At 40.3% G+C, this 15,138-nt stretch overlaps 1 protein-coding gene across 5 annotated transcripts in view; it reads left to right on the top strand.

The window, feature by feature from the left end:
* Window positions 1-15,138, top strand: part of LIN7A (lin-7 homolog A, crumbs cell polarity complex component) — a 148,535-nt gene that overhangs the window by 52,223 nt on the left and 81,174 nt on the right. For 3 of the 5 annotated variants that reach the window (XM_065934152.1, XM_065934151.1, XM_065934155.1), the window contains exon 2: window positions 425-543. In XM_065934152.1, coding sequence (XP_065790224.1) covers window positions 425-543 — 119 coding nt within the window. The remainder of the gene's footprint in view (window positions 1-424; window positions 544-15,138) is intronic. The other 2 variants (XM_065934153.1, XM_065934154.1) reach the window with 1 other exon arrangement.

Genomic DNA, 15,138 nt, shown 5'->3' with positions numbered 1-15,138 from the left:
CATCATACTAATAAATGTAAACATGCAGGTTTGATAAATTTGCAATGAGAAAAGAAGAACTGAAAAAAAGCCTCTCAGAGGTAAAATTGACAGAACTTAATTTTTTATTGGGGTATCAGAATATACAAAAGACCTGCTTCCTGCTCTTCTTTTTTGAAAGAATATCCAGACTAATTTGTGTAACAGAAATAACATACGAGAAATACCATTGAGGAAGATGTATTATGTGACAAGTGGTATGGAACAGATGTAAATGACCTTTTACCAAAAAATGAGATTAAAAAACTATGAATTGTAAATTCTGGTTTTGCAATAAATTCCACTTACTTTTCATAGTCACTGTTTAATTGGAGTAATGGTACTTTTTGATAAGATACAGTATACCGCATATCTCTCTCCATTTTGATTTTTTTTTTTCATTCAGATGTTGCCAGAGCAATTGAATTACTGGAAAAACTACAGGAATCTGGAGAAGTACCAGTGCACAAACTACAATCCCTCAAAAAAGTGCTTCAGAGTGAGTTTTGTACTGCTATTCGAGAGGTATGGGACTAATATTTTGTAGCTATATTCTGCTCTATGCCTTCTGAATAGAAAGCATGTCTTTTCCACACAAACAGTTGAACTAGTTAAGAGTGTAACTATAACTTAAGCTTTCTGTTTTTAACTGCTTAGACAGATGATAAAATATAATTTAGTCTGCTAAATTCCAAAATTAGATTCAGTTAGGATTTATGCACTCATGTACAACCAAATGTTGAGCTTATGGTACCCATAAAGTGACTACTTCAGTGGTTGACTCTGACACATAGTTTAAACTTTTTAGTAGTCACTTGAAGTCATCTGGAAATTCAGGTAGAAGTAGTCATCATTAATGGGGACTGAGCTTTTCTTAAAAGAACACTCAACTAAATCTTTCTCAGGTAAATCTGAAAGAGTAACTCACTACTGACTAAAGTTATAGGCATCCGAAAATTACTGTCTAGTGCAGTAATGGAACAGGTTGATAGGCTCTTCAACAAATCTTTGCAATGCTTTCCTATTAATGGTTTCAAAAAGCCTGAGGTAGAATAAGTGTGTTTAAAATAACTGTTTGAATTTTTTATTAATTCATGGTGGAATTGACTAGTCAATTAATGAATTTCACGGGTTATAAGATAGTTCACTTAGGTATATACTCTACAATGCTTTATTCAGTAAGCCCATCACCTCTTCCGCATTTAATTAGCACCTAAAGTACATATATCCAGCATTATTTGTCCTGCCCGAAGTCCTCAATTAGTAAATTATGTACTGTCATCCTTTCCAAAGTCGTTGATCCCAATGGCTTCCAAGAGGGTCTTTGTAGCAGAGAGCATGCATCTCTCAGAGAAGCTTGTATCAACCTTCCTTTTTAAAAAAAAAAAAAATTTTTTTTTGACATAAACACACTGCTATATTTATTTATTATTCATATATTTATTTTTGGCTGCACTGAGTCTTTGTTGCTGGTGGACTTTCTCTAGTTGTGGAGAGCGGGCTCTACTCGCTAGCTGTGGTTTGCGGGCTTCTCTTGTTTGTAGTGACTTCTTTTGACTGTAGTGACTTCTCTTGTTGTGAAACGCAAGTTCTAAGGGTGCTGGCTTCAGTAGTTGCAGACAAGGGCTTATAGTTGTGACTCGCTGCCCCTCGGCTATGTGGGCTTCGGCAGCTGTGGCGCACGGGTTCTCGAGCTGTGGCCCCGGGGCCCTAGGAGTGCAGGCTGCTGTCATCATGGCACGCGGACTCAGTGGCTGTGACTCGCGGCTCTTGTGCGCTGGCCAGGAGTGACATGTGGGCTTCGTTGCTCCATAGCACGTGCGATCTTCCCAAACTGGGGCTTGAACCTGCACCCCCTGCATTGGCAGGCAGATTCTTATCCACTCTACCATGAGGGAAGTCCTCAGCCTTCCACTGTGCAACTGTATTTGTGGTTAATGCATGTTCTCTGCCTGAACAGCACTAGCTTCTGTGTTGTCACTAAGTAGAAAGCCTCACGTGACTAACATTTAAGATATACAAAACCTCTTTCACTGCATATTTAAGCCATGCCTACCCAATGAGGTTAATATTTTAATTTTGCTAGGATTTGACTTAGACGGTGCTTGTGCTAAATCTTTACTACGGTGAGGTTGTTAACTACTTAATTTTTGTTTGCAGTGAATACAGCTTAAGGAAGTAGCCATAATTCTATCTCTAAATTTTAATCTGTGAATTTGACCAAGGACTGAAAGAAAATTTCTCCAAGTGTATGAATTCTCGGCCATCCACTGCTCAGTGGGAAAGGTATAACATGCAAGAAATCCCGCGGGCCTCCCGCAGTCACTCTGTAGACTAAGGCTACATCCCCTATACATTCTTTTCTTCCTTCACAGAGTGCTACTCCCCTGGGATTTGGTGGCTGACTTTTCATCTAAGATATTCTGTCACCTTTCTATTTTCCACAGAATTAACTGAAGAATAGTATCCATTAAATATATCTCTCTGCTCATTGGGAATTTGGCTTGTGACCCATGTAAAGTCTCTACTTTTATGGAACTTAAATTCCAGTGAGAAAATGGTGATTAATAAATATATACTACAATGTCAGAAAATGGCACTATGGAGAGAAATGAAGCAGGATTAGGGGAGTACAGGTAGGACTCTCTTAAATTAGAGTGATCAGAAAATAACTGAAGTCACGGAACAAATCACACAGGTATTGGAGGGGATAGTGTTCCAGGCAGAGCAAACCACAAGTGAAAAAGCCCAGAGACAAGAATTAACCTTAATCCATGGAAGCAATAGTCCAAAAGCCGGCTATGCCTTCAGTGAAATAAGGAAGGTAGACTTCCTAGAGGCAGTTCGAGAACAGGAAACACTAGGCTTCACAGGCCATGGTGAGAACAGTGGATTCTATCCTAAGCATGATAGGAAGCCCTTGGAGCATTTTGACCTCACCTGGTCTGCTTTTTAAAAATGTTTTTTTGACTGCTGAGAATACATGGGTCTGTGCAAGAGTGGAAACAAAGAGATCAGTAATAAGGTAATGAGCAGTTCGGGAGATGAGATGATGGCACCCCGGATGAAGGTGGCCACAGTACAAGTTGTAGGGAGTTGTCAGATTCAATATATATGGTTTTGAGAATAAAGACAATAGGAATTGACTTATAGAGTATATGAATGATAGAAGTCTCAACGGATTCTTACATTTGGACCTGAAGAATTGGATCAATGTGATGTAACGAGATGGGAATCCTCGGGGGTGGACGAGGTTTGGAGTAGACTATACAAGCACTCTGTTCTGGATGTAGCAAACTGATGGTTCTTTTCCGAAATCCACCTAGAGATGTCTGGTAGACATCTACGTCTGAAGCTCAGGGGAGAAACTGATGATCGAGATGTAAATGCAGTGTAGATACCTGTTCAAATAAACACACAGGCCTTTTTCTTTAAAGGGTTTGCTAAGGAAAGAGAAGATTCGAGTAAAACAAGGGAAAATGTAAAGAAATACAGAGCCATTGTATAGATATTATAAATACATCTTACAAACTCTGTGGTAAAGTATGTTATCATTAGTAGTCCTTGGAATTTATAACTGATGTATAAGCAGTTCAGAAGTTTTAGAAGGGAGAAAAAACATGGTATAATTTATCTACCTTACATTTTATAAATTACACTAATAAAATTAGTTTATATTCACATTACTGTCCTTAGTAATAATTTTAAAGGCAATACATGTTATACAAACATTGATTTGGTCCCTTCATCTCAGCTAACATTTCATAGTAGTTGCATGGTGGTGTTTATATTTAAGTTTGGAATTTTTATCATCCTTATCGTATTTTTATGTTAAACATAGGAAGTAATGATAGAAGTAGCCAATGTGTATACAACAATTCTGAATCATAGAATAACATTGTGACCTCATCTAATGAAAGTTCTTCAGTAAAATATAAGATATGAATGCATGTTGATGGATAGGTAAATCCACAAGCCAGTAAAGAAAAGTACAACTAAGAAGTATGATGTAAGATGCTGACTACCTGAAAATTAGCTTTAATTTTACTCCTGGTCTCTTCGGTATTGACTGTTATGCTGGAGTGAAGGCACTGAAGTGTACGTTTCTTATTCATAATAAGAATAATACTCAGAGTCTCTTTGATTAAATTATTTGAGTTTTCAGAAATATTTGCCAGTTAATACTTTCCAGTGTGAAAGTTATACATGCTGTCATCACAGGAGGAGAAAAGAACTAGAACTACAGAGACATCCTTCTTGTTTAGCCATCATTGTTTATTTTTTGGTTGTGTTGGGTTTTGGTGCTGTGTGCGGTTTTCTCTGGCTGCAGTGAGTGGACACTGACTCTTCATTGTGGTAGACAGGCTCTCACTGTGGTGGCTTCTCCTGGTGGAGTGCAGGCTCGCGGCTTCGGGAGTTGTGGCATCAGGCTCGGGAGTCGTAGCATCAGGCTCGGGAGTCGTGGCCCTCAGGCTCGGTCGTTGTGGCGTCAGGCTCAGGAGTCGTGGCCCTCAGGCTTCGGGAGTTGTGGCATCAGGCTCGGGAGTTGTGGCATCAGGCTCGGGAGTTGTGGCCCTCAGGCTTCGGGAGTTGTGGCATCAGGCTCGGGAGTTGTGGCGCTCAGGCTTCAGGAGTTGTGGCATCAGGCTTGGGAGTTGTGGCCCTCAGGCTCGGGCGTTGTGGCCCTCAGGCTCGGGAGTTGTGGCCCTCAGGCTTGGGCGTTGTGGCCCTCAGGCTTCGGGAGTTGTGGCATCAGGCTCGGGAGTTGTGGCCCTCAGGCTTCGGGAGTTGTGGCCCTCAGGCTTGGGCGTTGTGGCCCTCAGGCTCGGGCGTTGTGGCCCTCAGGCTTCGGGAGTTGTGGCCCTCAGGCTTGGGCTTTGTGGCCCTCAGGCTCGGGCGTTGTGGTCCTCAGGCTTCGGGAGTTGTGGCATCAGGCTCGGGAGTTGTGGCCCTCAGGCTTCGGGAGTTGTGGCCCTCAGGCTTGGGCGTTGTGGCCCTCAGGCTCGGGCGTTGTGGCCCTCAGGCTCGGGAGTTGTGGCCCTCAGGCTCGGGCGTTGTGGCCCTCAGGCTCGGGAGTTGTGGCCCTCAGGCTTGGGCGTTGTGGCCCTCAGGCTTCGGGAGTTGTGGCATCAGGCTCGGGAGTTGTGGCCCTCAGGCTTCGGGAGTTGTGGCCCTCAGGCTTCGGGAGTTGTGGCCCTCAGGCTTGGGCTTTGTGGCCCTCAGGCTCGGGCGTTGTGGTCCTCAGGCTTCGGGAGTTGTGGCATCAGGCTCGGGAGTTGTGGCCCTCAGGCTTCGGGAGTTGTGGCCCTCAGGCTTGGGCGTTGTGGCCCTCAGGCTCGGGCGTTGTGGCCCTCAGGCTCGGGCGTTGTGGCCCTCAGGCTTCGGGAGTTGTGGCCCTCAGGCTCGGGCGTTGTGGCCCTCAGGCTCGGGAGTTGTGGCATCAGGCTCGGGCGTTGTGGCCCTCAGGCTCGGGAGTTGTGGCCCTCAGTCTCGGGAGTCGTGGCGCTCAGGCTCGGGAGTTGTGGCATCAGGCTCGGGCGTTGTGGCGCTCAGGCTCGGGAGTTGTGGCCCTCAGGCTTCGGGAGTTGTGGCATCAGGCTCGGGAGTTGTGGCGCTCAGGCTCGGGAGTTGTGGCATCAGGCTCGGGAGTTGTGGCGCTCAGGCTCGGGAGTCGTGGCGCTCAGGCTCGGGAGTTGTGGCATCAGGCTCGGGCGTTGTGGCCCTCAGGCTCGGGAGTTGTGGCATCAGGCTCGGGAGTTGTGGTGCTCAGGCTTCGGGAGTTGTGGCATCAGGCTCGGGAGTTGTGGCGCTCAGGCTCGGGAGTTGTGGCATCAGGCTCGGGAGTTGTGGCGCTCAGGCTCGGGAGTCGTGGCGCTCAGGCTCGGGAGTTGTGGCATCAGGCTCGGGAGTTGTGGCGCTCAGGCTCGGGAGTCGTGGCGCTCAGGCTCGGGAGTTGTGGCGCTCAGGCTCGGGAGTCGTGGCGCTCAGGCTCGGGCGTTGTGGCGCTCAGGCTCGGGAGTTGTGGCCCTCAGGCTCGGGCGTTGTGGCGCTCAGGCTCGGGAGTTGTGGCCCTCAGGCTTCGGGAGTTGTGGCATCAGGCTCGGGAGTTGTGGCGCTCAGGCTCGGGAGTTGTGGCATCAGGCTCGGGAGTTGTGGCATCAGGCTCGGGAGTTGTGGCGCTCAGGCTCGGGAGTCGTGGCGCTCAGGCTCGGGCGTTGTGGCGCTCAGGCTCGGGAGTTGTGGCCCTCAGGCTTCGGGAGTTGTGGCATCAGGCTTCGGGAGTTGTGGCCCTCAGTCTCGGGAGTCGTGGCGCTCAGGCTCGGGAGTTGTGGCCCTCAGGCTCGGGCGTTGTGGCGCTCAGGCTTCGGGAGTTGTGGCCCTCAGGCTTCGGGAGTTGTGGCCCTCAGGCTCGGGAGTTGTGGCATCAGGCTTCGGGAGTTGTGGCGCTCAGGCTTTGAGAGTTGTGGCGCTCAGGCTTGGGAGTTGTGGCTTGTGGGTTCGAGTGTGGCCTCAGGAGTTGTGGTACACGGGCTTAGTTGCTCTGCGGTATGTGGATTCTCCTGGACCAGGGATCGAACCCGTGCCTCCTGCCCTGGCAGGTGGCTTCCTGTCTATTGTGCCACCGTGGAAGTCTGAGGCATCATTCTTAGTTGCATTCACTGGAGCAAAGAATAGGTGCAGGTCATCCCATTGCCAACAAGACTGTAAAACCCAAATTATGCTTACAAAGAAAGCAGAACAACCTATTGCAGTTTTTTTGTGGGTTTTTTTTCCTGCCATATGTAAGTGTTAATGGTAATTATCATTTTATGTTGAAGCACTCCCATATTTTGCTTTACAGTCAGGTAAAGCCACTGAATCAGCTTTTGGCATATGTGCAGCAATTATATGGGGAGAATAATTGAATGAAATTTAATTTTTTTAATGAAAATGGGTGATTAAAAGAGATTACATGTTTTCTCTACTTAACTAATTTTATTTAGTCTATAAAAAAAACTGAAAAGGTTTTGTTGTGATTGGTACTGAAGTAAGGCCATCTATATATACAACAAATAAAGCACTGATCTATTAATAAATGAGTTACACTTGAATGACAGTCCATTCACAGAATGGATTCACGGAATACAGATAGTGGTTGGCAATACTTATCTTGATTGTGTTTTTTTGCTCAGTGATTTTAAAAGGACTGATTAATAATTTACTTGTACCTATTCAGTACAAGTAATTTTGGAGTATGTGACAGAAGAATGGAGTGACGAGTGATGCTGCTTTTCTAAAGTGAAAGGCATTGGCTCACAAGGAAAGTTCATACAAAGTTTAGAATGAGAGGTGAAATTTATAAATTTATTATCCTTATATTCCCAGCAAAAACTATTTCTGTGACTTTAAGTGGCTTTCTCAAGTTTCAGTTCATCCCTGTGTTAATTAACTTGAGTGATCCAAACTTATAAATTAAAATATAGGGGAAAATAAGGATTGAAATAAAAGGATTGTTAAATGCTGGTTTTTTGATAAGAGAATTTCCTAAGATAATTGAAATGCAGTTCAAATAGCTCAGTTGGCAAGATATGGACTTTCCTCCAACACTTTGTATTCTTCGTGCCTCAGAGTAAGAAATCAATAATATAGGAATGGTCATATTTTAAGAGGACATCCAATTTCTGCAACAGAATACCAAAAATTTCTTTCTGAAATGAAAATTATTAAAAAAAACAGAATTAGCCATCTATTTACTACCATTATCTTCCAAGTTTTAAGGCATCTAGGCTTCCTGCTTTTCAGAGTCATGTGCTTACGGATCTGGTGTAGGCAGACTGTGGTGAGCACTCACTCCCACTAGTATGCCTGTCACCAGATATACAGACCTGAATGACGTAGTTACCAAAGACTGCCTTCCTTGGGCAATCACCAGATGGGATGTGTTAGTAATTTCTAATGTAGTAGAACTATAGAATAAGAAAATAAAACCGACTCTACACAGGATCGTTGAAAAATACTATAGTTCTCTTGTCTCCTTAGCACATGTTGCAGTTGGTCTTCCGCATCCTCCTTTAAGCTCCATGGGGTTACAGGAGCCGCGTTGGCTAAGGAAATGCGAGTTGAGGTTATGCATGCCATTTCCTCATGGAAGCCTTTGAGTCAGTGCAGTGTTTGCTATGTTCCCTGCCCTTTTCATGTGACCTGATGGACACGAGTTTGAGCAAACTCTGGGAGATAGTGAAGGATAGGGAAACTTGATGTGCTGCGGTTCATGGGGTTGCATAGAGTCGGCCACGACTTAGTGACTGGACAACAACAAAGTGATGTTTTATATGATAATCAATCATTCTGGATTACAGAGTGAGAAAGTCAGAAATACAGGGTTTAGCCAACTCTTAATGAACTTATTGACTCAGCAAAAAAAGTAAATCTTTGCTATTCTCAGCCCCCGTGACATTGGGGTTATCATACCACAGCAATACCCAAGTATCCTGACTGATACTAAAACAGTTACAAAGCCAAATTTACCTTGGCAAAAGGTTATAAGCTTTTATCAGCCCTTTCACTGCTATAAAACAAAGTTAATTTTTAAAAGGTAGGTTGTATGTTTAGTAAGCAGTGATAAATCATTTTGAAACTATGTAAAATTGGTATCTGATATAAGGACCAATGCTCATTAGTTGTCTCATACATTTGGTCATATTTTGTTTGCTTCTAGCTCCTACTTGCTCTTACACTCTTTTTTTTCTTCCTTAGGCTGGAGCTTACTAACCTTCCAGCACCACTTCCCACCCTATCTAACTCCCACACCATTTCTTTATGAAGGAATTTCTTTGTTTTATACACTTTAAGGTATAATCAACATAAAAGAAATAGAATGTATTGGTCTGCTATTCAAGTGCCTTTAGTCTCCAGTAAGATTTTTTCCTAGAGTGATGTGTAGTTTGGGAATCATCCCTGTAATTCTCCCACCAGTAATATGTAGGAAAAAATGTCACTACGAGATATTTTGTCTGATCGGAAGGAGCAGCAAAATCATCAGAGCCAGGTTGTAGTAAAGTCCTCCAATGTTTGAATGCCATCTTAGCTACCTATTTTTGACCTCCATAAAATTTTATTTGTCAATTTTTAATAGGGGGAGTAGTACCATCAGCTTTGAGGTCATTCTGATAATTAGAGATCATACATGTACAACCACCTTGTACAGTCTGGCAGCCAATAATTACAAAACCAGTGAATGCTATTATTATCAAAGAGTAGAGTCCCAGATCATTACTGGGTATAGTGTTTTGCTACGTCATGAAATAGATAACAACTGGGGAAAGAAATGGTAGCCTCTATAGACTAGATCTAAGAAAACCCAGCAGGCTAATAGACATATTCTTTGCCCCCACTGCTATGTATTAAAACAAATTGAGTGATCGCATCCTGATTTCACAATCATATGGGTCATAGCATCATGACACAAGTGCTTGTTCTTGATGCTCTTTTGTTCATCTTAATTTACTGTGTGGATGAGAACACAAACAGCAAATGTAATTACCTTTATGAGAAGGCGGCTAGTGATTGGTCATATCATAGCATATAGATTTCTAATTATCTTAAGAAAACATATCCTCAAATCAATAGTGACAAGATGAGATGAAACAAGGATACGCAGAAGGAGAAAGAAGAGTTGGAGAAAGGGAGAGTGAGAGGAATGAAGGAAGAAAGGCGAGAAGGGAGGCTGGTTGACGTTACTCATGGCATAATGTACTATAATGGAAAGACAGAAGGAGCGTTACATGGAGTCAGAAAGAACATTGACAACGCATTCAGACAGCCTGGATTCAAATCCTTGCCTGGCCTTAACTGTGTGATCTTGGGCAAGTTACTTAAAGTCTGTGATCTTGGTTTTGTTTAGCTTTTCTTTTATTTTTTTTTTACATAAAATAAGGTAACTTTAGATCAAACAAGATAAAAAAAACCCAAAATACCTTGACTAATGTACCTAGCTAAAAGAGGAAGTAGTTAGGAAATGGTGCCTATTTTGGTGAAAAGTTTAGTGGTTTTAGTGATAATACAAAATTGTAATATGTTTTAATAGAAATATTAGTTACAAATATAGAGAATTATCTATAATTATCAATCATCCAAATAAATGTAGAATTTTTTTTCTTAGGAGGAGGATCCACATTTTAAGTAAAATGTTACAATCTAGTAGTGTTAGAATAAACAAATATAGTATGGAATCTGGAAACCTTGCCATATGATAAGAAGTTAATAACAACAGGGGTTATTTGGTCATATTTCAGGTTACTATAGATACAAGAGTTTTTAACTTAATGTAATATATAGACCCTGGTGGCTCAGATGGTAAAGAATCTGCCTGCAGTTCAGGAGAGCCAGTTTTGATCCCTGAGTCAGGAAGATCCCCTGGAGAAGGGAATGGCAACCCACTCCAGTATTCTTGCCTGGAAAATCCTACTGACAGAGGAGCCTGGCAAGCCACAGAGTATGCTTTCGTAAGGAGCGGGACACAGCTGAATGACTAATACACACCATATATAGGCTTCATGTTGTAGATGAAGTAAGAACAAGTATATATATTTTTCTTTCTTTCTTTTTATTGGCAAAAATTTTATGGCAAAATATGTTTTTAAAGTTTTACTTCAAATATGAATAGTGGCATGGATTCATTGTATAAAATTATCATCCTTGTTACATAATGGCATCTTGAATAGCATTACACAGATCAGAATGAACAAAAATGTATCTCAAATTATGTTTATGCATATCTTTTGTTTGTATTGAACTTAGTGTAAGTTGGCAGATGACAAAGAAAAGAAAGCTTGGTTGCTCTTACATTTCCTTTGATTTTATTTGCATTGCTAAATGTGATGGGGCACAAAAGTCAAGCTTTCTTTTGTGATAAGTTTCCTGTCAACAAGAACGTGAAGTCAAGGAAGCTTATTTCTGAGCATCTTGAAAACACATTACACATTATAGAATTTTTCATTTTTTTACAGAAAAAGCTCAGCTTTTAAAAAGTGAAAATCTAACTAAGACTTCTATTTTTCCCAGTGTATCTTGACACATTTCCAAGCAAAAAGAAACCATTAAGTAATTGAGAAAAGCTTGATCAAATCATGTACTCTAGAAATGTTTGAACTGGTGGGTTGCTCAGAAAAGTGTCTTTTTTTCTGTCTTTTGAAAAAAGAGTGTCAAGCAAAAAAATTATGAGTGTCTCTGTTCACTTCACCTAATTCTGAACTTTGACATTTGGCTAATATTTTGTAGCCAGTTATGGTGAAAATAATAGCTGAACATTTCCATTTGACATGCTGTTATTGGGTGAAAGCTATGATTGTTTCGGTGAAGTTCTGATTTTTACCTGTCCCGCGAATGCTGATACCCCAACGTGTGTGTGTGTTAACATACCTCATGAGTATTTTCAAGGTCAGTTGTTCCAACAGTGAACAGCTTCTTTGTCAAGCAGAATTTCTAATGGAAGAAAACTCTTTGCTACCATATGCAAATGTGGACTACATGTGGAATTTCTGGGTCCAGTCTCCAGCTTGCTTGCTCTGGTGAAGACAGGTATTCCCACTTTATTCATAGAGACTTACTTCTTTTAGCATCAGGGTAAATTAGTGTCACGGACTCTGATAATTATCCTAAAAGATGCTTGGCCTTCCCTACTCTGTGGAAAGTGGTCCAGTAATTTCACAGCCCTAGCCTGGAATGTATATTTTCAAGTTTCTATTTAGGCATGGAACAAAATGTTTTCTTTTTATTTGACAAAAGATTCTTGGCTTTCCAGAAGATAAGTGTTAATATGCTTGGTTGAACTTGGGTCAGAAATTTCAGTGTTTATTTTTCTAAGTAAAGGATTGCTATATCTTAGCACAGTTTGACAAGAGATGCTCCTTCATGGCTGGATTTTCTTGTAGCGATATTAGGACATAAGGAGGAGGCTGTAGTCCCTAGATTCCAGGTTTGCTGATCTTATTGTGGTTACTGTTGGAAACAGTTGCCATTTTGGCCAGAGAGATTTAGAGCTGAAAATTTGTGATGTTTCCAGTGCTGAAAGGGTATCTGTAAGGGGAAGGGAGTTGAAAAGGAGAAAGCCTTGTCAGTGTATCCACAGGGAAGATCTGCAACAACTGAAAAGCCTACAAAACTCTTTTAAAGGTTACTTCTGCTTAGATGATTTAAATGAAAAAAGGATTCAAATGTCATTCTTTGCTGACAGAGGCCTCCTTGCTGATGCCAGCCTTTCCAAAAATAACATCATTTGACCTCAGGATAAAGGCTTTGCTAGAACCTGATTCAACCTGAAGTGTGTTAGAGAAAGCTCAGGTGTCAATAGAAGTCCTACTCTGCTCTGATGAAGGATTTAACCCACTGCTGTTGAAGCTGATCTGAACTGCAGCTTTGAGCACTTGCTGCTATGAGAACAGACACTAATGGATTGGAAATTAAAAACGACCTAAATATTTGTAAAGATCAGTCCAAATTTTCCCTTTTTCTAAACAAATAAAGCAGCCTTCTTATTGAGGCATACTTTAAGTAGTCACAAAGTTTTCCTATTTTATATGAATTGTTTAATTCGGAATTATTGTATTTTCCAGGAAATGATTAATTTTTACACACAAAAAAAGAGAGCCATAGTATCGTTTGTAAAGTGATTCAGTGTCAAAGGGAAAACAATGTCATGAATATTTACACATCTGTTTTTCTTGGGATAACACCATATACTTCATTAGACTCTCAAAAGGGTCCATGATATGTCCTCCCAACTCACTCCTCAAAAAATCAAGAAAACTCCCTAATAAAGGGTGATGGTATCAGTTGAGAAAAACTTCATGACTAGTTCATCTGACTTAAGGTCCCTCCAATTCTATGAATCCATACATAGTTATGTAGTAAGTAATTAATGTTTTCCTTGGTGTAGATTAAATGGAATTATGTAAAGTTGAGCATGTATGCATGGTAGGAATATGACTATGTGAGACTCTGTATCAATTAGATATAGGAAAGACAGATACCATGAAGATTTTTAAACTGATAAAAATAGTAACGTGTCCTCATTTGGTTGAGTTTTTTTGGAGAACCTAATCTATTAATATCATTTTATCACAGGAAATTGCAAAAGCAATGAGAAACAGAATTTGTAAACTACAGTTATAGTTCTATTTCTATTCCTGCAGCTTTTTCAGAGCGAAGACGCATTTTAAACAATGTGAAGAGCGTTTATAGCATCAACATGTCACTTTCTGGTGGCAAGAACAGGGTCTCTGTGGCAGGAACCATTTCAGACTGTAATTGCACTAATGGGTCATTGATCTTACAGATATCTAAACAGACCCTTATAGATCGTCTGTAATGATGAGCATCACTAGGCTGTTAGCATCACTGTTGGGTAAATAAATACTCAGCTCCAGCCTTTCTATTTGCTACTGCAAATGATAAACAGTACATATTTCCAGAAACATGTAGTTACATGTAATACTTACACAGTAGTTCAAAATAATAGAATCTTCAGAGAAGTTGTGTTTTATATCAGTCAGATAAAGTGAACATTCTGCCTTCTGTTGAGATCATAGGACTGGAAATCAGAACTTCTATTTTTAGCACCAATGATGAGAACGTTTTTTTTTTTTTCTCAATGAACAAATCATTTAACCTTCCCTTGCTTCAATATTGCCAACACATGTGAAGACAAGTCCATTTGTACAAGCCATCTAAAATGAATGTTAAGTTACAAATCGGTGTTTTTAACAAGATTGCTGTTATCCCTGAGTGTGATTTGCACTCAGAAAAGGGAATGAAATTAGTATCACTTATAATTCAAATATATGCAAGGCAATTACTAACTTCCTCCCTCTCTTCTTTTTTCCCTTCTTCCTTCTTCTTTTTTTTCTTTCATATAAGATTTAGGGCTGAAAACTGACCACTGCATCTTGTATGCATAATTTCCTTGATTTTTATATAGTCTGAGTGCTTGTGTTTAATTCTGAAGCACATTTATTTTAATTTTATGTGTTTAAAATGTTATAAAAAGGTATCATGCTGATGAAATCTTTGGGAATATATTCTTCTCCACTTAAAGTGAAAGTGTTAGTCACTCAGTCATGTCCATCTATTTGCAAATCTATGGACTGTAGCCTGCCAGTCTCCTCTCTCCGTGGAATTCTCCAGGCAAGAATACTGGAGTGGGTTGCCATTCCCTTCTCCAGGAAATAATATTATAGGGCTAAGTTCAAGCTTTTATTGTGTGTATTGCTGTGATTCACTTGTTTTGACTGTTGTGTGATATTCACTCTCTCATTGGTGAGGATGTGAGTTGTTTGTACTTTTTCACTTATGATCGTTGGTGCTGCTATTAGCATACATGTATTTATTAGATAATTAAGACTTCTCATGGATATATATATGTAGATATAGAATTTCTGGATCATAAGGTATAAAATGTTCAATTTTTTAAGAGATAATACCAGTTTTTAAACTTGGTTGTTCTAATTTATACCCCAAATGCAATATAGAAATTATGTACTTGCATTACCTCTAATCCTTGAATATGAAGCATTTGATTTTTACCAACTGAATATACTAAAATGGGATCTCATTGCAGTCATCATTTGCATTTAATTGATCGTTAAATTGTTGAGTATCCCTTCTTTTGATTATTGGTGAAATATGTTTCTTTATCTCTGAAACATCAGTTTATGTATTTTCCTATTAGTTTGTGCTTTTATATATGTATGTATATATACATATATATTTAGTATATTCTTATTTTCAATTCTTTACTGGTACTAGTGAATATATTCTGCTACTTTGTATCTTATCTTTAAGATGTCTTACAATTGTTAATTTTTAAATATTCATATTGATCATTTTTTAAATAATCAGTGCTTTTTTGTTATCTCGCCTCAGATACATTTCCCTACCTCAGGTTCTAAAAGATATTCCACCTGTATTTTCTATTAAAAGTAAAGCTTTTATTTTTAAAATTTATGTCCTTAGTATGAGGTAGGAATCCAGTGTTTTTAATCTGTAAAGATGACTTTATTTTCAGCTATATTTATTAAATAATTCATGGTTTCCTCTGATTTATTGCATCATTGTATACCAAAAACTATATACATGGATCTG

This window comes from Muntiacus reevesi, chromosome 4, assembly GCF_963930625.1.
Source record: "Muntiacus reevesi chromosome 4, mMunRee1.1, whole genome shotgun sequence".
Lineage (NCBI taxonomy): Eukaryota > Metazoa > Chordata > Mammalia > Artiodactyla > Cervidae > Muntiacus > Muntiacus reevesi.
This window is presented reverse-complemented; position numbering and strand designations above follow the sequence as displayed.